This window comes from Molossus molossus, unplaced genomic scaffold (genome assembly GCF_014108415.1).
Source record: "Molossus molossus isolate mMolMol1 unplaced genomic scaffold, mMolMol1.p scaffold_m16_p_10, whole genome shotgun sequence".
NCBI classification, from domain to species: Eukaryota; Metazoa; Chordata; class Mammalia; order Chiroptera; family Molossidae; genus Molossus; species Molossus molossus.
In genome coordinates, this window is record NW_023425345.1 from 78595072 (window position 1) to 78622648 (window position 27577).

General features: G+C 53.4%; 2 protein-coding genes across 2 annotated transcripts; one reads left to right on the forward strand and one right to left on the reverse strand.

Moving 5' to 3' along the window:
- Positions 1 to 476: 476 nt before the first annotated feature.
- On the forward strand, positions 477 to 7999 carry LOC118624101 (keratin, type II cuticular Hb1-like). Its single transcript, XM_036252081.1, has 9 exons — positions 477 to 860; positions 3130 to 3338; positions 4210 to 4270; positions 5157 to 5252; positions 5771 to 5935; positions 6042 to 6167; positions 6895 to 7115; positions 7289 to 7320; positions 7815 to 7999. The coding sequence occupies exons 1-9, from the start codon at positions 477 to 479 to the stop codon at positions 7997 to 7999; spliced, it is 1479 nt and encodes a 492-aa protein (XP_036107974.1).
- A 1704-nt stretch (positions 8000 to 9703) lies between these two features.
- KRT7 (keratin 7) lies at positions 9704 to 23434 on the reverse strand. Its single transcript, XM_036252083.1, has 9 exons — positions 23061 to 23434; positions 21502 to 21713; positions 19375 to 19435; positions 18099 to 18194; positions 16445 to 16609; positions 15344 to 15469; positions 12904 to 13124; positions 10334 to 10368; positions 9704 to 10002 (listed from the first exon to the last, which is right to left on the reverse strand). The coding sequence occupies exons 1-9, from the start codon at positions 23385 to 23387 to the stop codon at positions 9860 to 9862; spliced, it is 1386 nt and encodes a 461-aa protein (XP_036107976.1). The 5' UTR covers positions 23388 to 23434; the 3' UTR covers positions 9704 to 9859.
- Between the last annotated feature and the right edge of the window lie 4143 nt (positions 23435 to 27577).

Below are 27577 nucleotides of genomic sequence, written 5' to 3' on the forward strand. Positions count from 1 at the left end.
GAGACGCCGGCCCTTCAGTACACACACACACTCGCCTCCCACACCGTGGAAATGCACAAATAACTAAGACCCAGGCTTCCCAGCCTGAAGGGCGGTTTCGCGGGGCTGGGATCCAAGGAGGAGCCAAGTGTGCCCAGCTGCCCAGCTCGGGGATGGAGCCAAAGATTCCGCGCTACCCAGGCCGAGTCCCGCTGAGGGGTGTAGGGGACGCGCCCTGTGCCCTGGGCGCAGGGCGGGCGGAGATGACCAGGCACTTCCCAGCCATAATGAGCGGGCGGGGGGCGAACGCTGTTTTATGGAGGCGGCCGGGCGGCCGGCCCGCTTTGATTCCCGGCGGGACAGGGTGCGAGGGCCGACCTCCAAGCTCGTAAAAGCCTTGGCTGTGCGCTCCCTCCCCGGGCCAGCGGGCCGCGATATAAGGCGCCACGCGGACTTCGGGGTCCAGCGCGCTTCACTGCCACCGACGCCGCCGCACCATGTCCTGCCTGTCCCCTCGCCTCGGCGCCCCCTGCGGCGTCCGCGCCTTCAGCTGCGCCTCGGCCTGCGGGCCCCGGCCAGGGCGCTGCTGCATCACGGCCGCCCCCTACCGCGGCGTCTCCTGCTACCGCGGCCTCACCGGGGGCTTTGGCAGCCAGAGCGTGTGCGGGGGCTTCCGCTCTGGCTCCTGCGGCCGCAGCTTCGGATACCGCTCCGGCGGCGTGTGCGGCCCCAGCCCGCCCTGCATCACCACCGTGTCGGTCAATGAGAGCCTCCTCACGCCCCTCAACCTGGAGATCGACCCCAATGCGCAGTGTGTGAAGCATGAGGAGAAGGAGCAGATCAAGTGTCTCAACAGCAGGTTCGCTGCCTTCATCGACAAGGTGGGTGTCCTTGATCAGCCCTTTCCTGAACCTTCAGTTGCTGGGCTGGGCACTGAAGAGGAGGGATGTAGTTCAGGTGAGCTCCCAGTCTGATGGAGGAGATGGACACACATCCAGAGCACAGACCGACACAGATGTGTTTTGGGCAGGGGCTTCAGATTTGATAGTAATGTTGTTATATACAACCTCTGTCCAGGCAGGCAGCGTCCCTACAGACAAAGTGGGTGTTCTTTTTTTTTTTTTTTTATTCTTACCCGAGGACATTCAGATAGAGTGGGAGGGGGAGAGAGAGAGAGAAACATCAATGTAAAAGGAACACATTGAGTGGCTGCCACCCACACGACGCAACCAGGGCCGGGGACAAACTGCAACCGAGGTATGTTCCCTTAGCAGGAACCGAACGGTCTCTCTGGTCCGCAGGCCGACGCTCCAACCGCTGAGCCAAACCGGCCAGGGCTTTCATGAATGTTTCAATCTTTTAATTAAGTGGAGAAAATCTCACTCGGTGCTAATATGTTTTTAGCATCGCTCTAATACTTGCTACTCTCTCTCCCACTTTAATAAAGGGAGCAAGCCTCAAGGTTCAGAACTGTCTGGGGCAACAATTTCAGCTAAAATCTGTGTTTTATGATTTCCTTTTATGAATGCATAGTGATAATGGTTTTACAACTATGGTGGTAATATAAAGTTACTCCTTTAACTTCATTTAAGTAAATGTTAAGCAAATCCATTTACAGATAAATCATGAGTAAAAAATACAAGGGGATGGCAAAATGTTGAAGTCAGCCTATGAAGGGTTCATATTGAGAATTGCTGCCACCCCTAGTCCAGCTCTTTGAGTGTAAACGGAATACAAAGGAGACGGCTATAGGGCAAGGGGCCTGCCCAAGGGCCCCTGAGAGTGGGTGGCAGAGCAGGACTCCGAGCCCAGCCTCTCTCTAGTTCCCCAGGCCTTTGGAGCAAGAGGGTCTAAACCTTGGGATCAAGCTACCCCTCACCCCTCCATCAGGAGCTGGCCCACCTCAACAGACACTGCACCCTGAGTGTGCTGGTGATCACACCTGGGAAAGGGGGCCAGGATGGAATGTGGAATAGCTTCTGGCCTAGGAGCAGGCAGCCTGAGCTCCACACCCTGCTTCCCCCCGATTCGCTGTGTGACGCTGGGCAGCGGCCATCCCCTCTTGGCCCCAGTGTTCTGCACGCCAGGGCTGTGTGTGGTACAGTGTATGAGCTGGCCATGACTTTGAAAAGAAAGATGGGGGCCAAGGCAGCCGTGAGACTCCCCACCACCGCCGGAGCCCCGTCAGCTAAGACCACCTAAAATGATCCCATAGAATATCAGCAGTCCTGGTTCCTGTTTCTGGAAGTTTGTTCAGATCGCATAAATCTTTCGCCTTTTACCAACCGGGGAATTCCCAGTTGCACTTGAGTTGGATGAACGGCAAGGTAGTGTTTCAACTCCAGCGAAATGCATGAGAAGCAGAGAACGGGAGGCCAGGGACCTAGTCGCGTTTGCTGATGTCCTTTCCGGCCAGCACAGTATAATATGGTTGCCACTGCCACTCTCCAGTTTGAATGACTTCCAGGAACGGCTTGCATGCTTCATTCCCTACAGTTCTCACCCTCCCTACTTCCCAAAACATTCCCCCATCCACATTACCTGCCTGACTTCCAGAGACATCTGAGTGTCCAACAAGAAGTTTGGGCCACCTATGATGAGAAACCACCCTCCCCTGGGCCTCCCCCAGAGCCCAGCACCCTGCTTGATGAGAGCCTGCCCTTCTGACCTCCCCAGCTAAGAAGCCCTCTCCACCTTGACCATCCATTCAAACAGCTGCTCACCCAGAACCAGGCTGGCCACTGAGGACATGGATAAAAAAGCCTTAGGCCCTGCCCTGGGGAGCTCGGAGTGAAAGGCTTTGCTCTTACTCTATCCCTGCAGCCCTTGCTCTACATTTCTTTCCTTCAGGAAACCTCTGTCACTGCCTTCCACCCCTACCTGTCCCCCCAGCCCAGCTGTAACCTATCACAGCACATATGCCCCTCAGTGTCTCACTCATCCATCCAGGGCCACCTGAACAGACCCTCACTCAGGCCTGAACAAGCAATCGTGAACTGGGGACTCGATGCATCGTCACCCAGGAGAGCTTAGCAGGGCTCATGCCGGCGCCCCCTGGCCTCTGCAGGCTCCCCGCAGTTCCAGCCTGCTCTCTGAGGAGGGCTGGGGATATCGGCTCCTCCCCCTGACTTTCTCCCACTTCCACTCCAGGTGCGCTTCCTGGAGCAGCAGAACAAGCTGCTGGAGACCAAGTGGCAGTTCTACCAGAACCGCAAGTGCTGTGAGAGCAACCTGGAGCCGCTGTTCGAGGGCTACGTGGAGACGCTGCGGCGGGAGGCCGAGTGTGTGGAGGCCGACAGCGGGAGGCTGGCCTCAGAGCTCAACCGCGTGCAGGAGGTGATGGAGGGCTACAAGAAGAAGTGAGTGCATCAGGGAGGACAGATTGGAGAAAGGAAGTGGGATTAGGTCAGAGCAGGGTAGATTTGGATTAGACCACAAGAGGAACTTTCCAAGAGGAAAAAGATAGTTAATGGAAGTTTGTGGGGAATGCTTTTGTTCTGGGATGGGGGTTTAAATGTTGGAGAGTCTAGCTGCTCCAGTTACCTCATTATTATGTGTTTATTTCATTAATTCATCAAACATTTGTTGAACATCTACCCTATGTTTCAGGGGTTGTGCTGGGCCCTGAGGTGGGGTAGGGGTAAGAAAGTAATGAGGAGGGATAAGGGGGATACCAGACTAGGGCAGGGTTCCTGCCCCCTTCAGAGTTACAATTCAGAAGCAGAGAGAAGGCCTAGAAAAATGTGCAAGGCACCCACCCTGGCCCAAATCATGAGTGAGAATTCCTGAGTCAGGAAGAACATTGAGTGACACGGGTTTGAGTGTCAAGAGGAAAGAGATGGGCAAGGTCCTTTCTGATCCAACACTTTTTGACCCTGTGACCACCTCCAAATGATCCAGTTCCTGGAGTGTGTTTGTCTAGGCCAGCAGTTCTCTACCTGTGGGTCGTGACCCCTTTGGGGGTCGAATGACCCTTTCACAGGGGTCGCCTAAGACCATCGGAAGACACATATTTCCAATGGCGATTCATAACAGTAGCAAAATTACAGTTATGTAGTAGCAACAAAAATAATTGTATGGTTGGGGGTCACCACAACATGAGGAACTGTATTGAAGGGTCGCAGCACTAGAAAGGTTGAGAACCACTAAGGCCTTAATTCTTTTTTTTTTAATCTTCAAACCCCAGCCTATTGAAGTTTTATCCACTGAACCTGTGCTCTTTGTCCCCAGGTATGAAGAGGAGGTGGCACTAAGGGCCACTGCTGAGAATGAATTTGTAGCCCTAAAGAAGGTGAGTGACCCCAGAATACTCATCCCACAATTCAGAACCAAGGCCAGTGGCAGGAGGGGGCTGTGTGTAGCAGAGAGGCTGAGCACCTCCCCCGGAATCACCTAGCCCAACCCCTCCTCTCTCTTTTTCCCAAATGCCCCAGTGCCCCCTGGATGGCTCTGAGCACCAGAGTACACTGCCTGCTTTGGGCAGGCAACCTTCTCTATCTGAGGTAACTGCCACCTGGCCAGTGGCTAACCACCTCCTTCTGCCCAGTGCCTGGCAGAGAGGGGCACTCAATAAGTATTTGTGACTGAAGAAGCACACTCATGTAGACTGAATCCACAGCCCAGCCACAGCGGGAGCATGCACACAGCGCTTTGTGCATCACCTCTTCGCCTGACTCGGCATGAGGACCACTCACCAGGTCCTTCCAACCACCTCCAGTGAGGAAGGCAGTGGTGACTCTGAGGAAACTGAGGCACAGAGGTCCGGGGTCTTGCTCTCAATCACACCAGCTTGAAAGGGGCAGAATCAATCCCTGAGACTTCTCTGACCACAGATCTAGATTTCTTTCCACGAGATTCCAGAGCAGAGAAGGGTGGGCATCATTAGAACTGACCCATTTTACACCAGATCTGAAGTTTCAGTGATGGTACAAGATGTGGATTCCAGAGGCATCATCCCAGTGGGAACCAGAGGAAGTGCTCAGAAACCTCAGGGTCTCCCTCCCTTTCCCAAACCTGCTCCTGACCCCTCTAACTGCATAAAGGACCTCACCAAGCCCACGATACCAGGCGCTGGCATGAGCAGCTCAGGAGGGTGTCCAGGGAGTTGGCCCTCCCTGGTGGGAAGAGGTCTGTGTTGCCTCCCCGGTGAGACTCCTGTGCCGCTCTCTGCCCTTTAGGACGTGGACTGCGCCTACCTGCGCAAATCAGACCTGGAGGCCAACGCGGAGGCCCTGACCCAGGAGATCGACTTCCTGCGGCGACTGTATGAGGAGGTGAGCGGGACACAGAGCAGTGGAGCAGCAAGGAGGATATGAGCTAGACATTGGAAAGCACTTGCTGCCATTTGGCTTTTGATTCCCTGGGCGGGAGGGCGGGGGGCAGTGCAGAGCAGAGTTGAGATACCTGAGGCCGGTTTACTGTCACAAGGTGAAGAAGTGTAGCTTGATGTCTCATCTGCCATACCTCAGGCAAGCTGGTGTTCCTGATTACTGCAGTGACAGTTATCACAAATTGGTACATTCTGGTCCTAGACTTCAAGGATCCAGACAGGAGGCCCTGAAGTCCGGCAGTGCGCCTCAAACATGGGCTCCTCTCAGCTGTGGGACTCCGGGTCTGAGGTGCTTTGAGAGGTCCCAGCTGAGGGGGAGACTGCACCTTGGAGGTTGGGGCTTCAGCCACTGAGTCTGTGGAAGCAGAGAAAGGGGACAGGGAAGGACCATGAGAGGGATTGTGGGCTTCTGAGAGCAGGGTTCTGATCAAAGAAGCTCTGACCACTCCCCTGCCCCCACAGGAGATCCGTGTCCTCCACGCCCACATCTCAGACACCTCGGTCGTCGTCAAGATGGACAACAGCCGAGACCTAAACATGGACTGTGTCGTGGCCGAGATCAAGGCTCAGTATGACGACATCGCCAGCCGCAGCCGGGCTGAGGCTGAGTCCTGGTACCGCAGCAAGGTGAGTGCCCTGCACCCCAGCAGGAGGGATGCTAAAAGGACAAAGGAAAGGCAGGCAGCTGAGGGGCTCATATCCTCTGTCTCATGAGTGTCTCTGCTTCCCCCAGTGTGAGGAGATGAAGGCCACAGTGATCCGTCACGGGGAGACCCTGCGCCGCACCAAGGAGGAGATCAACGAGCTGAACCGCATGATCCAGAGGTTGACCGCTGAGGTTGAGAATGCCAAGTGCCAGGTACAGGAGGCTGGCCCTCCTCTCAGTGTAGAAAGAGAAGGGGGTAAGCCTGCAGCAGGGAGACTCAAGGTTGACACCTTGCCAAAGAGTGGAAAACGAGCAAACATCAAACATTAGATGAGTCTCTTCCATGGAAAACACTCTCCATTCCCACTGAATAGGGATGAGAGAGAGGTTGGGGGCAGAGAAATATAGAAGGGAAAGGAATGACCGGGATTTTCCTGGTCTTGGGAACATAAAGGGTCAGAGGAAATAGCCCTGGTCTGAGGGCAGGAAACTGGGGTTCTCAAACCAGCCCTGCCACTGGCTTACCACATGATTCGGGGTGAGCCATTTCACCTCTCTGGCCCTTGTTCTAGATCAGCGATGTCCCAGAGGTGAGTGGATGAGTGAACCAGGTTGTCCTTAAGGCACTAGAGTGTATAAGCTAGAAAGCACAAAGGGCAGAGCTAATTAGATCCACTGAAGGCAGACCTCAAGGAAATGTAGGTCCAGTGGGCCCAGATCCTTAGATATTTTTCAAAAGAAGCCAGGAATTTGGATTTTTGTGTTAAATTTCAAAAACTGAAAACACTGTGCCAACATTCCCAGGAGTACTAATTTGCAACCCCTGATCTCACAAATGGGTGAGGCCCCTTCTTCCTCTGACAATCAATGGTCATTGGATGTCTGGCCTCTGACCCCAAATCCAGAACAGGAGCCTTAATAACCCTCCCCTGCCTCCCAGAACACCAAGCTGGAGGCCGCAGTGACCCAGGCGGAGCAGCAGGGTGAGACGGCCGTCAGCGATGCCCGCTGCAAGCTGGCTGAGCTGGAGGCTGCCCTGCAGAAGGCCAAGCAGGACATGGCCTGCCTGCTCAAGGAGTACCAGGAGGTGATGAACTCCAAGCTGGGCCTGGACATCGAGATCGCCACCTACAGGCGCCTGCTGGAGGGCGAGGAGCACAGGTGAGAACCACACCTGTGGGAAATGTCTCTTCAATCTCCCCTAACTGTGCTTAGAGCCAGGAACATGTTTGCATGTTATTTTCATCTAATTTTCATCAGGATTACTTGGAGGAGGGAATTTGCCAGCTTTGCTCTCCCCCAGTTAATTTTTGTCTCTTTGCTCTCCCCACAAGGTTATGTGAAGGCATTGGTGCTGTTAATGTCTGTAAGTAATCTATACTGTGGGTACTGAGATAAGGGCTTGGGGTTCCTGTAGGGCAAACTTTGTCTTAAAGGGCCACATAATAAATATTTTAGACTGTGGGCCATGCACTCTCTAGCTCAACTACTCAAATCTGTCGTTGTAATGTGAAAGTAGCCACAGCCATAAGCAATACTTAACAAATAGGTCTGGCTGGGTTTCAATAAAACTTTATTTACAAATATACAATCACAGTTTGAAGACTCTGGAAGGAAGGAGGGGAGTGTGGTCGTGAATTACTGCAAAAACTTTAATAGCCTTTTCTGCCTAGAGGGAGGATCTGGGCTGACAGTTTGTCAAGGGTCCATCCTTGGGGTCAGGCTGCAGGAAGGAGATCCTGGGTGAAGCCAGGAATAAGAATAAAGGGGAGGAGCTCTGAACAAGAGAAATGGGTTCTGGACAGCAAGCAGGAGCTCTGCCATCTGGCACAGGGACCAAGCCCTGTTCTCTACCCGCAGGTGTCAGCAGCTCCCGCGGCGGCGTTGTCTGTGGGGACCTCTGCGTGTCGGGCTCCCGGCCCGTGACCGGCAGCGTCTGCAGCGCCCCCTGCAGCGGGAACCTCGCTGTGAGCACCGGAATGTGCGCGCCCTGCGCGCCCTGCGGACAGAGCTGTGGCAGCGGCCGCCTGGTGCGGTTTGCCTAGTGCCTCCCGCTTTGTACACGCACCGCCCCGGGAGCCAACCGGCCCCATCCAGCAGCCGACCCGGTGGCCCGAAAGTGCCTGGGCTTGAGACGAAAGGGCTTCGGGAAGCAGCGGGCCTGCCCTGCCCACACTGCTGCCCCAGTTCCTCTCATCATCATCCCCCCACCCATCCCTGCTGCTTGTCTCTTCTTTTCTTCCAGGGACGTGGGGCTTTCGGTGTCTTGGCAGCTACCCCCTGGCTGGTTTTCTTGAAACCCTGGCAAGGGTCCAATCCTGACTGGGCTGCTCTGGGGACTTGGACGGTTGTGGCTTCTAAAGGACGGGTTGGCCCTCTGTCCCCCCGGGTGTGGAAGTGCTGCTGGTGCCTCCCCTGCGCTCTAAACCCGTGCACGATGACTAGGTTGTGTCTCCCGGGGGACATCTTTCTTCCGGCTGCCTGGGCTCTCCCTCTTTCCCTCATGCTTGATCTCCACGTTCCCAATAAAGCTCAGGGGTCACACACGCGTGCTCCAGACTCCCTGTGCACATTTGTGCTTACCCATGTGGACTCCGCCCCGTTTCACCTCAGGTGGAGGCAACAGGGGAGCTGTTTGCTCCCAGCCTGTGAGGCAGAGAAGGCTGCCTCTGAGGCTCCCTTCCCATGGTGCCCCATTCCGCATCATGAGGGTGCAGGGGCATGGGCTGGCAGCCCCAGACACACAGGAGCTGGCTGGGAAGTGAAAGGGGCAACAGGGAAGAGCCTTAGCAAGGGGGGGGGGGGCTGACTCTCCTGACACCTTGAATGGGGACCTCATCACTTGGGCTACTGTCCACTTCCTCCACTCTCCCACTCCACCCCCACCTCAACATGGTAAAATTCCTGACCATGGGATCAATATACAGACCCCTCCAAACCAACACTCCCCGGATAGACCCCCACCCCACAGGCATACCACCACCATTCCTGGAGGGTCTCAGACACGAGAGCTCCCACCTCCTTCTCAGTACCCATCATATGTGCTGCTGTCCACCCTGGATGGATACCCCCAAACATAGACCACAAAACACCACCCCCCCCACTCACAGTCACTCAGACCCCAAGTCAGAGACCTGACACATAGATGCCCATCAAGCACAGACAGCACAGATGCACCCTCCGGGATCCAGTTACACAGACCACCCCTCAGCCCACTGACCTAGGCACAGAGCCACTACCAGGGACCCAGACTCTGGTGGCCCCCTCACCCTACCCGCCTCCCAAACACACTCAGACCTCCTTCCAATGCCACCACCCCCACAGAATCCCAGGCCCAGAGTCTCAAACACACACGCACACATGCGCACAGTGGTTCTGAGAATTGGCTGGTGCACCCACAAACAGGGGCCTGAGGAATGTACTCTGGCAGCAAGGGGTGGGGGAGGGGCAAACAGCCCCACCCCCTGAGTGGGAGGGGCCTCCCTTGCCCACTTCCTGGCAGAGCTAGCACTTCCCTGGGGTGTTTTGGGGCTTCTTCAAGAGAAGAGTTGGAACTGGCCCCAGCCCTGGGAGGGGCCAAGTCCTCGCACTCCGCACTCCCTAAGAGCCCAGCTCCTCAGAGCAGCGTGACCCCAGTCTCCTACACAAGAGGCTTCCAGATATCAAGCAGACCCTGCCCTCTCGAGGGCTCCTCCCTCTCCACCCCTTCTCTGCCCAGACAAACGAAGCCAGGATACCAGGTGCTGGCCATGGGCTCACCCAGGCCTCAGAAAGAGACTTTATTGAAAGCTATTCTGACATCATTTTTCAGCCTGCTTTGCAGTCTAGAGACCAGGGATGGGACCCAGATGGGAATGTCTTATGACTGTGGGGGGAAGAGATACGGGTCTCCCCACAGCCGTGGCTCAGTTGAGGATACTCTTGTGAGCAGCAGAAGTGGTCCTCATGGAACAGGCCTTGTGGGCTCCGCTTGAGAATCTCAGGGCATTGCTGCCCATGGTTCCCCCAAAGGCCAGCCCGCTGCCACCACCGACGTTATTCACCACAGCTGGGAGAGAAGAGAGGACTCAATCAGCATGGGCCCGCCACAGAGGCGCCATCCCTTCACTCCAACCCCCCCTGCCATGGCTGCCCTTCCCCCTCCCCCATCACCTCCCTTCCCCCAATGGGTCAGCCCAGAAGGAGCCTTGGACAGTGTACCCGTTGGGGGGGTGCCCCCCGCCTAACCCTGCCCTCTCACGAGGCTTCCCTGGACTGTTGAGTCTGGCTGACTGGGAGCTCCAGGTCCCCACAAGGCCTAACCCTCAGGCCAAACTATGCCATCCTGTAGACCCCACTCAGTCTGGAGAGCACAGGGGTGGCCCAAGCCAAGGACTTACAGATATTCACGGCTCCCACTCCATTTCCGTTCAACCTAGGGGCAGAGGAGAGACCGGTGAGAGCAGCCCCTTCCGCAGCACGGGGGAGACACTCCCGGCCCCTCCGTCCAGGCCCCAAGCAGGATTGGTCTTCTTTCCTCTGCCCCACAATTCCAGCCTTCCTTCAGCCTTGCTGCAAAATGAGCAAGGAGGAGTGGGGGGCAGGGTTCACTGCACAGGGTGCTCACCTGCCTACTGGCTACATGACCTTGGGAATGTCTTCCGCCTCCATTTCCTCACCTACAAATGGGGCCTAACTCAGAATCAACCTCACAGGGTTGTTTGAGGGTTAAATAACATAATTTACCTAACGCTCTAGGCACACAGGATTCAGTAAATGGTAGCCTCTCTTATTATTACCTAGGCAGCTGCCTCCCCTAACCAGATCATGAAATCCTCAAAGTGGTCTGTCGCTTGCTGAGGACTGTACGTGCGGCCCCTGCACGAGGTTGGGCGTGCAGTGATCACTCTGTGCTGAAATAATTAGTGTATTGTTGACTGAGTGAGTGCCGCTCCAGCAGGGACTGAGAAGGGAATGAGGAGGTAGGTAGGGTGGCTTTAAGCACTGGAAATTAAAAACCCACCCAAGACAGCTGGGTGTGTTTGCTTTGTAACACACAGCCTGTTGTCACCAAGCCCTTGGCCTTAGGGATGAGTGTACTCTGCGGCAAGGAGGGGACACATGTATGGAGGGAGTGAGGGGGCCACCTGGCCTCAGCAGCCTCAAGTACAGGGGGCAAGCCAAGGGCAAGAAATGGTATGCTAGGAAGCTTCCAGGCCCCCTCTTAAAATGCCCCTACAAGTGCTGGGCGTTACTGGCAGTTGGGGGGTGGGGGTAGAGGGATGGGGAGCCAGGTTGCAATCAGGCAACAATTTCATATAAGAATTCAACTCCTAAAGAACTCAAAAGGAGGGAACCTGAATGTCCCGGGCTCTAGTGTGATCTGTGTGAGTTTTCTTTTCTGATCTTAAATAAATATTAGTTTTGTGCCTAATTTTATACTTGTAACTTTGTATTCTTAACAAAAAGGTTCCCCAAATTGGATGAGTTTTCTAAATCCTAGACCTGCCCCTGGGAAGCGCTGAGGGATTAAGGGACAAAAACAAGATGTGCATCTCCATGTCCCCTAAGGGGTGGAGAGAGGACAGTCCCCCCTCAGAGAACCAGGATGTAAGCCCCAGTGACAGCAACCTGGTCTGAGACCAGGCTTTCGGGAGGACCGTCTCCCCTTGCTGTGTGACCCTGGACACACCACTCAACTGAGCTTCAGCCCCCGCATTTGCTCTCAGGCGAAAGTGGATCAGGCCCCACGCAGAGGGTCACCCGGCTCTGATTCGAGGAGAAGAGGCCCAGGGTGCGCATGCCCAAGAGAGGGAGGCGCCTGCACCCGTGGTGGAGGAGGGCCACAGAGAGGCACCGTGGCCAGGACAGTGCGCTCATGGGCTGCCCCGTGCCCCAGATCTCTCTTCCCAGAGAGATCTTTGTGTTTAATTCCTCTTCCACAAAGTCTAAGTGGCCACCTTCCTCCTTCCTACCGCTGCTTCCAGACTGCTTTCAGCATTCAGGCCCTCTGCCCTCAGCGTTCCCTTGTTCCCAGCTCTTCCTCTCCACCCCATTCATTTCCCACCCTCTCCCAGCCCTCTTGCTGTAGAATAATGCTCGAAAAGAAAAAGTCCTTTGTAAACTCAGCATTTTACAGTTCCAAGTTCTTAGTCCGTAAGTGCTTCCTTTTCAGAGGTGTAGCCTCCTCTACCCCTCTGCAAGCTCCCTAAGGGCAGACACGTGTCTTACATATTACCTATCTCTGTTGGCTTCCAACAAGCCAAGCCATGATGAGTCCTATTCCCAGGCCTTTGCCTTTGCTGTTCCTTCTCACCCTCTCCAAATCCTAACCTTCTCCCGAGGCACACTCTAAAGCTGTCTGTTGAATGAATGAATCAACCGACTTATCAAGGTGAGAATGATGGCCCAGCTTCATGGACATAGATTCCATGTGTTTCATGAAGAATTCCCTAAGACTGACCCATCCCAGTCTCCTCTCAGGCTGCAGGTGAGTATGCAAATATCTCTGAGAAATTAACCTTCTCTACCACATTCAGTCAATACCACGTGACCTGGCACTTTGTATAGTGAGAAGCAGCCTAGAGTCACAGAAGATGCTTGCACCAGGAATCAGCAGAGTTTGACTGCACACCAGCCCTGTCCCCTCAATTAATAAAGCTGAACCAAAGTTTCTCCTCTGTATTAACCATAGCTGACCTGTTTACCTGAATGTGTTCTAAGGATCAAATAAAATAACCCTGCTAATGGTCACACACATGAAATTATTACTTCAACTTTTCCAATGAGCTTTATACCACCTGGTCTTTCCCTTCTAGGTCATCTCATCAAGGGCAAAAAGATAAGCCTCAGCTGTACCCTCCCTGGACCTCCCACCTCCAGTGCCCTGCAGAAGAGGGTGCATAGGAATGCCTGTGATGGGGGAATGTCAAGCCCCAGAAGGATCCCTTTCTCAGCTCTGTGACCTCACCTGCACTCTTCGCCCTCCAGCAGCTTGCGGTAGGTGGCGATCTCCACGTCCAGGGCCAGCTTGACATTCATGAGCTCCTGGTACTCCCGAAGCTGCTGGGCCATGTCCTGCCTGGCTCGCTGCAGGGCGGCCTCCAGCTCCTCCTGCTTGGCACGTGCATCCTTGAGGGCCAGCTCCCCACGGTCTTTAGCTTCGGCAATGGCGGCCTCCAACTTGGCATGCTGTGGGCAGCAGAGCTGTGAGGTGGGGGCAGGGCTCACCAGTCACTGCCTTCCTACCTCCCCATCCTGCAGTGAGCACCTGGGCACCAGCCTACTTCCCCAGGCACCAGGGGACCCCAAGGGTCAAAAACATGGGTCCTGATACCCAAAGCCTAGGTTCCAATTCTGTCTCTGCCACTTATGAGCTATGTGATCTTGGATGAATCAACCCTTCTAAGCCAGGCTCCTCTTTTCTAAAATAGCAATAATCATAGTGTCTACCTCTTAAGCACACTGGGAGAATTCAATGAGGTAATACACAAGTCCTGGAAGAGTGTCCAGCATAGAGTAAGCGCTTAATAAATGCTACTAGGATTACTATTATTAATAAATGCTACTAGGATTACTATTATTAATAAATGCCATTATGATTTGCAAATGCCCAACTCCCCAGCCCTCAACTGAAGGACCTCCAAAGCCATGGGATCCCAGTTAAGTTCCCAAATTTCAGCTGATAAGAACCAAAAGCACCTTCAAAACAGAAACCAGTTTGGAACAGGCCCAGAACAGGAGGACTTGGAGCAGAGACACTGCTTAGAACCCCCAAACCCAAAATGCATGATCAACAGCCCCCAGGTTTGGGACAGGTGGTTAGATTCAAAACGGACCAGAACAGTAACTGCCACTTCCTGCTCAGCCTCAGCGTTCCCTCTGCTTGGGTTCACCCCCAACATCAGGAGTCTCAGTACCGGGCCTCATCTTGTCAGCTTCTCCTTCCTTCTTACCCACCATTCCTGCCCGCGGATCCCCCCACCTCAGCTCACGCACTCTGCCTCTCTGCCCAGCCCCAGTCCTCCCCTGGAGGCCCTCTGATGCTCCCTGCCCCTCATCCACCTGTCAGTGTCCTTACCTGGCACACTGGTGCCCCCTTGGTGAGGCCTAGCCCACTGCCTCTGGGCCCCTTGATAGTGACAGACACCCAACTCTGGGGCCTGGTTCTGCCATGGTTTGAAAGAGACCCGGATGTGGCAGAAGCTACAGGGTTTGGGCAACCGCCATTCATTAAGCTGTGCCTCCCCGCTGGCCTGGAAGCTGGCTTGCTTCACCGGTGATTCATGGCCCTGCATCTGTGCCAGAGGCAGCCTCTGCCCGCATGTCAACAGGTCTGCAGGGCTCGGAGGGGCAAACCACCCCCCAGCCCATCCTCCCAGTTCATCTAGAAGTTAGCTCTCTGAAGCTGTGCACTGGTCACCTTCCCTCTCCCCACTGCAGACACCTGCTGGGGCGTAGCTGCCCCTCCCACCTCTGTGGCTCTGCCGGCTTAGGCGACCCTTCCCTCACCAACACTCCCCACGCCAGCTGCACAGCGAGTCCCCCATCAGGCTGTTGTCTGAGGCCTGTGCCCTAACCATGTGCCAGGGGCTGGGGAGGAAGGAGCAGTGAACCAGACGAATGCCCCCCCCCCTCTAAGGCAGCATTCCTTACATTCCAGTGGAGGTGGGGGACAGTCAATATTTAATTAATGAGACAGAACTTCTCAGGTAGTGATAGGAACTTCAGGGCACTTCAGACAGACTGCTGACAGATTAGCTGGGTGGCTGAAAAAGCCATCCCTGAGATCTTCTGTCCTAGTCCCCAGGGACAGGAAAGGCAGCCATGTGCGAGCTGGGAGAACCACATTCCAGGTCCAGGGAACACCAAGTGCAAGGCCCTGACGCGTGAAAATGACTGGCAAATGCAAGGTGCGGGCAGTGGGCCAGAGAGGCCCGGGCATAGGGCCATAGCGAGGGAGGGGGTGAAGGAAAGTGAGGCCAGAATTCAGATAAGGCCTCGTGAGCCACAATAAGGGTTTCTGCTGGCCACTGCCTGGCCCCTGCTCACAACTGTGAGCCCCAGGTACAGCATGCTGCACTCAGAGCTGGGTGCAAGGAGAGTGCTCAGTACCAATTTGGTAACGAAGGGTGGTTCTTCCCCGGCCAGCCAGCCTGAGGCTTCTTCCACAGGCTCTCTACCCAGCTAGACACCCCTCCTCCCTTTGGCCCAAGCCAAACCCTGGCCGAGAACACTCCATCTCCATCCTGGAGCTCTCACAAGTGGGCCCGAGCTGCAGCGGCCTCCCCCAGGTGGGGCAGTGGGTGGAACAGGGGCAGGCCTGACCCCCACCCCCTCCTCATTGTCAGCTGGCTGCCCTGCACATGTCCTACAAACAGGGAGGAGCAAGGAGGAGTGTTTGTGCCCACCTGGTTCTTGATGTTGTCGATCTCAGCCTGCAGCCTCTGGATGGCCTGGTTCGTCTTCAGAATCTCAGTCTGGGTATTCCTGAGGTCCTCCCCATGCTTCCCGGCCTGGGCCCGGAGGGTGTCAAACTGGACCGGCCACACAGAGAAGTATGGTAGGGGGTGAATGATGGCTACAGGGGCTTGTCCCTCTCCCCACCCACAAAGGCCCACAGTTCTGAGTGGCAAGCCCTCTCAGCTTATCTTCCCAGAGAGGGACAGTCTGACTCCCAGCAACCCTCATCCAACACTAAGAGGCCAGACATAGGGCAGCAGGGTGGCTCAGGGGCTCAGTTTCCTCCCAGTCAGGACAGAGAGAACAAGGATGGCTCCTGGGGCCCATTGGTCTCGGGGCTCTTTCCGTTCCCACCACATCACAGTGCTAGAGAATCACTGGAAGTCTGAGACCTATCAAGCACCCCCTCCTCCACAGTACCCATTTCACAGAGGAGGAGAGTGAAGCCCAGGGAATGAAGGGCCACACAGAAAATCTGAGCCCAGGTCTCTTGTAGGCGTACCTGTGTTCTCACCTGTGCACCATGGGGGACTTGCTGTCCCTGCAGAGACAGCCCTCCATGCTGCTTTAAACCCTGCCTCAGGCTCCTTCCCCAGCACCTGCACAGTCAGCTGTGTTGCCTCCACACAGGCCTGATCTGCAGCCCTAGGGCCCTGCTTTTCCATCTACTAGCTGTGTGGAATTAGGCAAATTACAGAACCACTCTGTGCTTCAGTTTTCTCCTCTGTAAAATGGGGATGATACAGTACCTACCTAACAGGGCTGTTCTGTGGTTTAAATGAGCCGGTACAGGTAAAACATCTGAAACACTGCCTAACCTATGAGTACTTGCCACATTTTACCTATTATAATTATTAAACTACGCCCATTTCCTCTGCCCTGCTCCCCCATCAGGGCAGCACCCTGTCCTTGGCATCCTCTTTTTCCCAGGACACTAGAGAGCACCACAGATTTACACTGGTGCCTGCCAGACAGTAGGACTTGAGACAGGGTGAGGAGTAAGGGCAACTGCCACCAAGGCCCTGCAGGAGGAGGAAATGTGTCTCTACCTTGGTCTGGTACCAGGCCTTGGCCTCGGCCCGGCTGCGGTTGGCGATGTCCTCGTACTGGGCCCTGACCTCAGCGATGATGCCGTCCAGGTCCAGGGAGCGGTTGTTGTCCATGGACAGCACCACGGACGTGTCGGAGATCTGGGACTGCAGCTCTGACACCTCCTGTAGGGACCAGACAGAACATCGAGACTTGGGGCATGACCCACCCCTATTCCCATGCCCATCCTGGGAGGCCACACACCTCAGGGAAAGAAAAAGGCAGAAGAGGCCAGAGTGGGAATGAGTCACCCGGCCGAGAGGGGGCACAGCCCAGCATCTGCTAAATAGTTCTGCCCACCCTGGCTCCCTGAAGAGCCCATTAGCAACTTCTCAAATAAGGATCTGGTGGGATTACAGCAGATAAGAGAGTGACGGGTGTGGTGAGCCCTGATGGCTCCGCTATGGGGCGCTGCTCGCATGAGCACCACTCAGGAGGGTAAATATTCTGCCCTATAGTGAACCATTCTGCAGCCTTTACACCTGATGATATGGCTATACTTATAAATGGGGAAATATACTCATGATATACTGCTACATGGAAAAAGTATGGTTCCATTTTTATTAAAATATATATTACTATATCTATTTGTGTGTGTGTGTAGATAGATAGATAGATAGATAGATAGATAGATAGATAGATGTTATATATATATGCACAGAAAAAGTCTGAAAAGGTAAATACCAAGATGATAAGAGCAGATATAGGTGACCTGTTTTCAATTTTATGCTTTACTTAACTTTCTGGATTTTTTGCAATGAGTACATATTCATAACAAGAATAAAATGATTATATATACCTATGTAATACACACACAGACATATGTATACGTGGCATGTGATAGACATGAAGCCCTGCACAAAGATTAAAAACGCCCAAAGAAAGCCTCAAGGATCCAGCCCCTGAAAGAAACATGGAAATTCACTCTGAGGGGCTAATGGAGGCTGGATATTCAGGCATAGACTAGACTGAACTGAGACATGAGAACTGTACTTAGGGTCAGGGTCATGTGAAATTATGCCTCAGACCAGTCCTGCCAGACCACTGGCCACCCTACCTTCTGCCTAAGTCCAGAGCCTCAGGCCGATGGGAGTGAAGAGGACTTTGAGTCGTGTGAGGAAAAGAGCTGGAAGCCAGGGCAGGGCAAGGGTGGACGGGAGAGAACGAGACGGGAGGGCGAACAGAGAGTGGCCAGTCGGTGGGCAGTCTTCCGCCCAGTTCCCCTGGGTAGAAACGGCAGGTACTCCAGTCTTTCCTGCCTCGGCCTCCCTCGCCTGCCCCACCCAGCCCACCACTGAGCTCAGTCACAGCCTTGGATCCCCCGACATCCTCCTGGCTCCTTCAGCCCTTCCCTATCCCACTTCCAGACAACGGCCATTCCATGTCTCTAAAAGGCCAGTCCTGACGGACCCTACCACCCTGCTCTGATAAGGACAGCTCCTCCTGAACTCCCCGTCCATCAAGGATGTCTGAGTCCAGGAAGGATAAGAACAGGATAAAGACACCCAGCACAGTCAGCATACACCCGGACTAGCCAGAGGTAGGGGTGGACCAGATGGCTTCCTGGTTAGGCCATGTAGGACGTGACAGGTCTCCCACTGCTAAGGTTCTCACCGTCTCACAGAAGGTCCTGAAGAAGCTGATGTCCTCGTTCAGGGCATTCACCTTGGCCTCCAATTCCATCTTGTTCAGGTAGGCAACATCCACATCCTAGGGGTGGTGATGAGAAGTACACAGATCATGTAGCAGGCGGCGGGGGTGAGCCGGCGCTGCCCAGCCTACAGGGCCAAACACCACTGCCCTCCCAAGAAAATAGTTTCTCCAGGCTGCCTGACATGCCCACGGCAGAAAGTTTCCTCTCCTCACTTCCCCCAGGCTGCGTCATCTCCAGGAGCCCCAGGCCCAGAGGCACTTGCTCAGTTCTGGTAGCCCAGAGCAGCCTAAAGCCCCAAACCCTGCACTTGACCGGTTCCTAAAAGCTTTGGTGGTTTGGAGACACCCCTGGCTCTACCACCTACTAGCTATGTGACCTTGAACAAATCAGTTCAATTCTGTGAGCCTCAACTTCTGATCAGTCAAATAAGGAGCACAAAATCACTCAGACTCCAGAACACCACTCTCAGAGATGGAAAATCTCAAGCCTGATGTTCAACTTGCCGCGTGGGTGATTCTGGCACCGGTGGGCCACCGATAACACTTCAAGTCAAATCCAGAAGATGTCTGGATCCCTTCTGGCCACACTTCCCTGTGGTAAAACTCCTATGGGTAGTGCCCACTTTTACACATCTCTGATTCCCAAGGGGCCAGCACTCTGGGGACAGGCTGCATTTATGCGGATAGTCCTGGAAAACTCAGCTGCTCAGTGAATGTGCATTGAATCAGAATCTTACTTCAAGCCCCTGTAAGCTATTTCTAAAACCCAACTTCAGCTTGCACAGCTCCGTGGATGGGGAATTTACTCTGCCTCAAGGCAGCCCATCCCATTCATTCAACAAGTATTTCCGGCCTGCCATGTGCTACCCTTGTCTGTAATGAACTGTTCTGACTGTGATAGAACACTTCCTTACTTGGGGTTGAAATCTCCCTTTCTAACCTTCATCCTTTGATGATAATTCTAACCCCTTCAGGCCCAGAAACAAGTCTACTGACTAAGCAGATACACACACAAATAATCACACACACATATACGTGCACACACACAAGACAGGCCATGTGATAAGGCGCTGACTTCTGGATCTCTCCTTCTCCAAGTCCATCGTCTTCTTCTTGTGGTCCCCTAGGCCAAACCTTGGCCACAGGTCCCTACTGGCTGCTCAGGTGAAAGGGCCATGTGTTCCCCTGTCCCATGTGTTCAGACACCATCCCCCATCCCTCCTATCTGCCCCCTCACCTTTTTCAGCACCACAAACTCATTCTCAGCAGCTGCACGCCGGTTAATTTCCTCTTCATACCTGCAGCAGAGGAAGGCATGCTGTTGGTGCAGCTTGGCCTCCACCCCTGAGATCAGGTGTGGAGCTCTAGCTAGCCTGCATCACCCTCACCTCTCCTTAATGGCATGTCTGTGAAAAACAGGTGTCAGCTCTGAAACCCATGTCCTTGACTTTTCCATTTGGCGGTTCCTAAGGCTTTGAGTCTTGGCAAGGGATGGGGGTGGAGGAGCGGGGAACATGTGAATTAAAAGCCAAGTGCTGTATATATTGGGAAAAAGCAACAAATAAAAGCCCTGCTTACTGATCACTTCATCTGGGACCTGCCCTGTTATGTGCTTCCTATGCATTCAAATCTTTTTTTTAATCCTCACCCAAGGATATTTTTTATTTATTTATTTGAGAGAGAGAGAGAGACAGACAGACAGACAGACATTGATGTGGGAGAGAAGCATTGATGGGCTGAGACTCGAACCCACAACCTAAGTATGTACCCTGACCAGGAATCAAACACACAACCTTTCTGGTATACAGAAGGATGCTCAACCAACTGAGCCACCCGGCCAGGCAATCCTCACAACAATCTCACAGTGGCAGGATGATTCGCAAGGCAGGGAATGGAGGCACAGAGAGGCAGAGCAATCTGTCCAGTCACTAAGCTGTTAAGTGGCAAAGTCCAGACTTGAAACCTGGCAGTCTGACTCCAGGCTCATGCCTTAACCACTACCTAATCCTACCTCCTGAGGGGAAAGAGGGGGACTGAATGGGAGGAACCTTGTGGAATCAGGAAGGGGATACATAAATTCCTGAAATAACCAGGCCCCAATTAGGTGGTCTAGTCCCCATCCCCACTCCCATCTCTTTCTCCCAAGGAGCCAGCCCCACCCATAGGAGGACATCAGCAAACCAGGACACAGAGCAAGAGAGCTGGTGGGTTTAACCCAGGATTTACTGGACACTTAAATGGAAAGGTGTCAGAAACAGGAACTCAGCAGTGCCCAAGAACTGATGGGGAGCAACTGAGGTGGGGAGCAGAATGTTTGGGCAGGCAGACACCCTCCAGGAGCTCAAACTCTCAAGGTCCCGCTCCCTCAAGTCCTATAGAATAGCTATGGAAACATCCTTGAGGCTGTCATCCACCCCTGCCTCGGCGATGTGCCCTATGCCCAGAGAGTGTGCAGATGGGAGCCTCTGGGCAGCTGCACCCAAGGCCCTCCCTGTGCCTCCTCCAGCTCCACAGAAAACCTCTGCAGGCTCGGGGGCGGGGGGGGGGTAGTGTGTGAGTCCACAAATGCAAAAGCGCAGAACAAAAGGGGCTCTCTGGTTACCCCAGGCCTTCTCTGCCCTGCACCTGCCGAATTCCACCTGCTGTGGGATCTATCCCGTTGACTGTTGCCCTAGGGAAGTAGAGGGTGGGTACTCTCCACAGAGGCCTTTGTTCTATCTCCAGTCAGTGCAGGTGTCCCTGCTCTGACTTAGTCACGTACCTCCTGGCAGAGCACAGAACTCACTCACTGCCCCCAATGCCTACTGTGCAGGCATGCCAGGGTAAGGCCCAGTCCAAGCCTTAAGCTTTGGTTTCTAGTCAATGAGAAAACTCAGTGGGCATCAAAGACCTGTCCTCAAAACCCCAGCCTTCCTGGCCCCTGCACTCCCTGCCCTGATCACGCTGGACCCCAGCCTCTGCCACCCCCCGCTCCTGGCTTACAATGATCACTCTCTCTGCTGGCTTCTTTCCAGCCCAAGTTGGCTCCACGTCTTCTCCTAGGAGTCAGAGGCCCAGCATTCAAGTCCCAGCTCTCCCAATGACTTGCTACATGATCTTGAAAAGGGCAGGTCAGGGCTGGGCAGAGATATTTTACTGGGAGTAATTCAGAATAAAAGAGCAGAATGACTTGGAAACAGCCCCCAGGGACAAAGATGGACTAGGATAGGCATGGAATGTGTTAGTCAAGACCCTTCAGGGGTTACTGTACTGAGCAGCTTCCCCCTCTGACCCCCTAAACCAGAGGGTCAGCTGATTGGTTGCACATCCACCCAAAGCACGAATCCAACCCCCTTCCCCCAAAGTTCACACTGGGAGGCAGTACTTATTCTTGAAGTCTTCCACCATGTCCTGTGTGCCCTGGAGCTCCATCTCCAGCTGGGTCCCATCCATCTGCAGGGCCTCAAGCTGTTTCTGCAGGCCAGCAATATAGGCTTCAAAGATGCCCGGGAGGCAGCTGCTCTTGACCAACTTCTGCTCCTGCAGTAGAGCCCACTTGGTCTCCAACATCTGGTTCTGCTGCTCCAGAAACTGCACCTAGAAAGAAATGGAGGAGGAAACTGATAGGAGCAGACCACGCTGCCCACGTGGGACTGGGAGGGTCCCCAGCCACCCAGCAGGACCCATGCTCTCACTGGCTATTCCCACAGCCTGGGGCCCCAGCTCTTGGCCCGCTCAAGGAAAATAACCCTAAACAAGCCTCTTCCCCAGGACTCTCTGTCTCAAGTGTCTTAGAGTGTGACCCAGGGATCAGATGTACCAGGCTCACCGGTGTGTCTGAGCACTGTGCTTTAATGTCTCCTCCCTCCAAACTCCCCATCTCATTACAGGTGATCTCCAGCTCCCCCTCTGAAGGGGCTCCCCTTCCTATCTCAGCCTCCTCCCTTCAGGCTGAGACCTGTCTGTCCTCCCTCAGTATCCTCTCTCCCCTTCCCCTTTCCTCTAACAAGGCCTCAGGACAGGGACCTACAATCTGGTCAATGTAAAATGAGCACCTATTATGTGCTCAGTCCTGGGCCCAAAAGGCTCCTAAGGAGCACCCAGTATGACTGGGGGTGGGAAGCAAGCCTTCTCAGAACAGCAACTCAGGGCAGCAGCACCTGGGGGTTGTAGACAGTGAGACAGAGCAGCTCAACAGCAGGGAAGGAACCTAGGCCTGGAAGGCTTCTGCAGAACCTGAAGGACATGTCTTGTCTGAATGGTAAAGAAGAAGAGGACATTGGAGGCCAGAAAAGTGGAGAGGTAGGTACACAAAGACAAGAGAGGCCTGGTCTGCATCTGAGGGAAGAGGTCCTGGCCAGTGGGCCCAGCTGGGCGAGCTCTTAGTTCCTGGGTCCAGCCCCACTTTGCCCTCATCTAAACCCCCCAGTCTAGGCTGCCCCCTCCCTCCCAACCCCCACTCTCACTCCCCACTCCACCCCCACACCACTGGAACCCAAACAGCCAGGAAAAACACTTCCCAAATGTCCCTTCCTCCTCCCTGCCCCAAAATGGGCTATCTCCGAAGGCAGATACAACCCACTCATTTTCTGCCACCGAAGGGAAGCTAGAGGAACTGGCAGGATGGGCAGGTGTGGCGGGGAGCCTCCCTACCTCCCTCCAGCTCTTTATTTTCAGCATCTGCCTTAAGGCAGACAGTGAGGATGAGGGGAGCCTCCTCTGCTGGGAAGGGCGGTTCACCCCTACCCCACTTCTAACTCCACACAGCCCCCTGGCAATGCAAAGGGCCCAGAGAGAGAAACTCCTGGCCCTGGCCTCTGGAGCTCCCGAAATTGGTGGAAAGAGAAACTAATTCTCCCAGCGCCCAGCCTACGTGCAGTCTGGGCTCAGTGGCCACTGTGGCCTGGAGCCTGACCTGCCTCGGGCAGGTTACAGCCAACCCACCTTGTTGATGAAGGAGGCGAACTTGTTGTTCAGGGTCTTGATCTGCTCACGCTCCTCCTGGCGCACCTGCTGGATGTTGGAGGTGTCAGTGTCCACCCGCAGCGGGGCCAGCAGTCTTTGATTGATGGTGACCCGCTGGATGCCGGCACCCACCGGACCCCCGTGGGCAGAGTGCACGGCCACGTGCGACCGCGGGGCGCCCAGGCCGTAGAGGCTGCCGCCGCGGGAGCCGCCTGCGCGCACCGAGCTCAGGTGCACCTGGGCGCCGCGCCCCGGGAAGGTGGCGGAGCGCGAGCTGAAGACCTGGGAGCTGAAGTGGGTGGACATGCTGGCTGCACCGGATTGAACTCAGCAGCGGGCGGAGGGAGCCGAACTCGCTGACCTTCCGGAAACCTGGCCGCTTTTATCCGCTAGGCGCCGGCCACGGGCTCACACAGGTAGGGGCGGGGCTGGCCGCCTGCCACCTTCCTCTGCGCCCCCGGGCCCCTCCCAGGCCCGCTCCCGCCCTCCGCGCCGCCCACCGGCCGAGCCAGACTTTCAGTCCGAGCCGGGAAACAGCGGTCCGAGCCCGGCTGGGTCAGGAAGGGCTTCCTGGAGGGGGCTTGGGGAATGGGTGAAAAAGATCCAGATTCCTAAGGCCAGAGCAGAGAGTTCAAATGGTAAAAGATCGGTGAAGAGATGAACAAAAAAGCTCCAGTCCAGGAGTCAGCCCCCACCCACTGCACCCCCAGACTACTGGAAGCCAGAAAAGCATTCCCTAACAGCCTCCCTCCAAGTGCAGCTCCTCCTTGAGAGATCAGCCCAGTTCTGGAGTTACCTGACCCCAGGGTAGGCCTGGCCTAGCTGGTTTCCCTGGCCACATGCCCTACACCTCATATCTATAGAGAAATTAGGCCAAGCGGGGCATGACCCCACTTCTCACCCCTCTCCTCCTCACTCCAGTGGGCATGTGGAAATGATTACCCTGGGCCTGGGTTCCCCCACCTCTGCACCCCTAAATCACATTCCTGTCCACTTATTTGTCCCTGTAGAGAAGGGGACATGTGTGTGTACTTGGACTCTGTGGATGTCTGCTCTGCATGCACACCCTATTCATACCCTATTCACATGCCAGGTCATGTCTCTGGACTTTCTCATACAAGCAGCAGTCTGTGTTCGGGGAGGGGTGTCTGTGGATACACAGTTGTACACTTTTGTATCCATGTCTGTGCTGTGCTGTGCTGTGCTCATGTGCACTCAGACACTCCTCCCATCCCCCTACCCCTGCCATTTTTCTGTTTAAAGGTTTCTAACAGTTTCAAACCCAGCCCAAGAGGAGGATAGACATTGGGCTAGAACAGAGACCACTGGACAGAGACAGCGAAGCAGTGGTCTCCCTTCCTAGTAGCCTGCAGCCACACATGCCACATGCGCTGCACCACCCTTTCTGCAGATCCAGCTCTGAGCAGATAGAGGGGTAGCCCTGAGGAGCCTTTAGAAAAGACAGCTGACAAGCCCATTATCACCTCTAGCCCCACCCTCTGAGCTGGCCAGGTTGTCACCTCAGACCAAGTCCTTTCCAGGTCCAGGGCTCAGCCTCCCCTTGAGCAACACTTCCCCATTCCAAGGCTGGCCTGCCCAGTGTCCGCTCTCCATGCCCTCCCTGATGCATTCCTGGTGGCTCCAGTCCTCGCCATCCTGCTGTCTGTGCATTCACAGGCCAGCACCATGAGCCCACTCAGTGCCGGGCTGCCCCCATAAATACCCTCTGGAGGGCTTCACAAGAAGCTGTTAACACAGAGAGACCAAGGATCAAATTCCTGTTCCGAAAGAGTGCACAGTCCAGTGGTTCATCTGAACTCAGGCTCCCTCCCAGGCTCCTACCTCTGCTGGCCTCACAGAGACCACCATAGGAGATTCCTGGCAGAGTCTAGAGCCAAGTTAATCCCACAATGCCTCTGGCCTGCCCCAAAGACTCACTCCCATCCCTGTAATGTTCTGTCACAAATACTCACTCCCCACCTGGCTTTCCCAGAACCCTCTGGACCCAGCTATGAACAAACAAGCAACACCCAGGCCTCAGCCCTGTTTGGCTTCACCAAACCTTCCTGGACACCAGGTCCCACAGTCCTCACAGATGGGACTGGCTGTTGTTTTCTGGAGAGGAGGGGAAGACATTCTTTCTGGCTCCCTCCTGCACTTTCAGAACCATTACTATTGTCCATCCCCTAATATACAGCCTCTGACTTCTAAAGGGAAAAAAAGGGCATGGTTTGTTTTGTTTTGTTTTGTTTTTTGTTTTGGTTTATCCTCACCTAAGGACATTTTTGCATTCATCTTCAGATAGAGCGGGAGGGAGGGAGAGAGAAACATTGATATGAGAGAGGCACATGGAGTGCTTGCCACCCACATGACCCCAACCGGGGCTGGGGACAAACTGCAACCAAGGTACGTGCCCTTAGAGCAGCGGTTCTCAACCTGTGGGTCATGACCCCTTTGGAGGTCAAACAACCCTTTCACAGGGGTCACCTAAGACCATCGGGAAACACATATTTCCAATGGCGATTCATAACAGTAGAAAAATTACAGTTATGAAGTAGCAATGAAAATAATTGTATGGTTGGGGGTCACCACAACATGAGGAACTGTATTAAAGGGTCACAACACTAGGAAGGTTGAGAACCACTGCTTTAGAGGGAACCAAATCCGGACTCTCTGGTCTGCGGGCTGATGCTCTAGCTGCTGAGCCAAACAGGCCAGGGCATGATTTGTTTTTATTGTCTTTGAATTCAAATGCTTGTAATTTATAACAAAAACCTGAGGAAAAGAAGAAATAAAATGGAGTCACTACAATCAAACTGCTAAATTATTAAAATCAAGTAGGTTGAGGCACGAAGAAATGATTATGTTCTTGCTTTAACTAGTGCAGAACTTCAACTTCTGACCTTTCAGTTGTGAATACACCTAAATTCTACAGAGTAGTTCAAAAGAACATCAAGAATGTTCATGTGCTGGAGGTATATATATCTCATAGATAGCCATGTGTCATGCTAAAGAAAGGATATTTCATTATCCAGACCACCTGGCATCCATTATCCAGACCGCTGAGAATCTGGGAGATTACCATCCTTAGCCAATCTGCAGGCTAACAATGCAGGACTGGATTTTTGTTTTCAAACATGCACTTTTTACTATAAAAACTCTCAAACGTTTCTTTCTCCTTTGGAACACTTTGGATATTGCCTAGTTGTGTTTACAATTTGCAGACCTTAAGACCCTTGAATAAATCTTTGTCATTAATTTCTAGCCAAAGAACCTCTGACTCTTTTGAGCTTGTTCAACAAGCTATTTGGCATTTCTGCATGGAATGTGATACTTTTTTTAAAAAGTCAAATGATGAAAGATAAGGAAGCAACATATATGACAGCCAACAAGTTACTTTCCTAAACAGATGAATCCACAAGAAAAAGACAAACAACTGCAACAGAAAAGTGGACAACAGATGTGACAAATATGAACTATGGCCAAGATATGGAAGCAACTCAAGTGCCCATCAACAGATGAGTGGATAAATATGTTGTGGTAGATATATACAATGGAATATTACTCAGCCACACACACACACAAAGAATGAATCTTACCACTGGATGCTAAGTGAAAAAAGTCAGTCAGACAGTCAGAGAAAGACAAATACCATATGTATAATTCCACTTACATGTGTAATCTAAAGAACCAAACAAACAAACAAACAAAATAGAAACAGACTCATAGATACAGAAAACAGACTGTTGCCAGAGGGGAGGAAGGTTGGGGGCTGGGTGAAAGGGGAAGGGATTAAAGTGTATGAATTGGTAGTTACAGAATAGTTACAGGGTTATAAAGTACAGCATAAGAAATATAGTCAATAATATCGTGATAACTGTGTATGGTGCCAGGTGGATACTTGAAATATCAGGGAGATCACTTTGTAAAGTATGTGATTGTCTAACCACTATGCTGTACACCTGAAACTAATACAAAAGAATACTAAATGTAAACTGTAATGGAAAAATAAGATTTAAATATTTTTAAAAAGATGATGAGCTATTGGTTACATCGTCTTACTTTACATGTGCCTACAGTGTTTTAAGCACTTTGCATCTATTCACCCGTTTGTTTTGCATGCTGACGCTGTGGCATAGTGTGTTACTATCCCCATTTTAAGACAGGAAACCAAGGACAACAAATTTAAGTAAATAGCCCAAGTTCGCAAAGCTAATATGTAGAAAAGCCAGGATTTGGACCTTAGCTTCTAGATTACTTACAGAAAAAGAAAAAGAAAGAAAGAAAAATGGCCAAGACCAAACAATGCTCAACCTCACTCAGAGAAATACAACAGGAATAGCAATAAAAATCAATTTCCACCTGTCATGTTGTCAGAGACTAAAACATTTGATAACATTGGCGGGGGTGTGGGTGACAGCTTTGTCCTTTGTTCGTGGGGTCATTGACTGGCTCATCCTCTTCAGATGGAAAGTTGGCAATAACTATCAAAATTG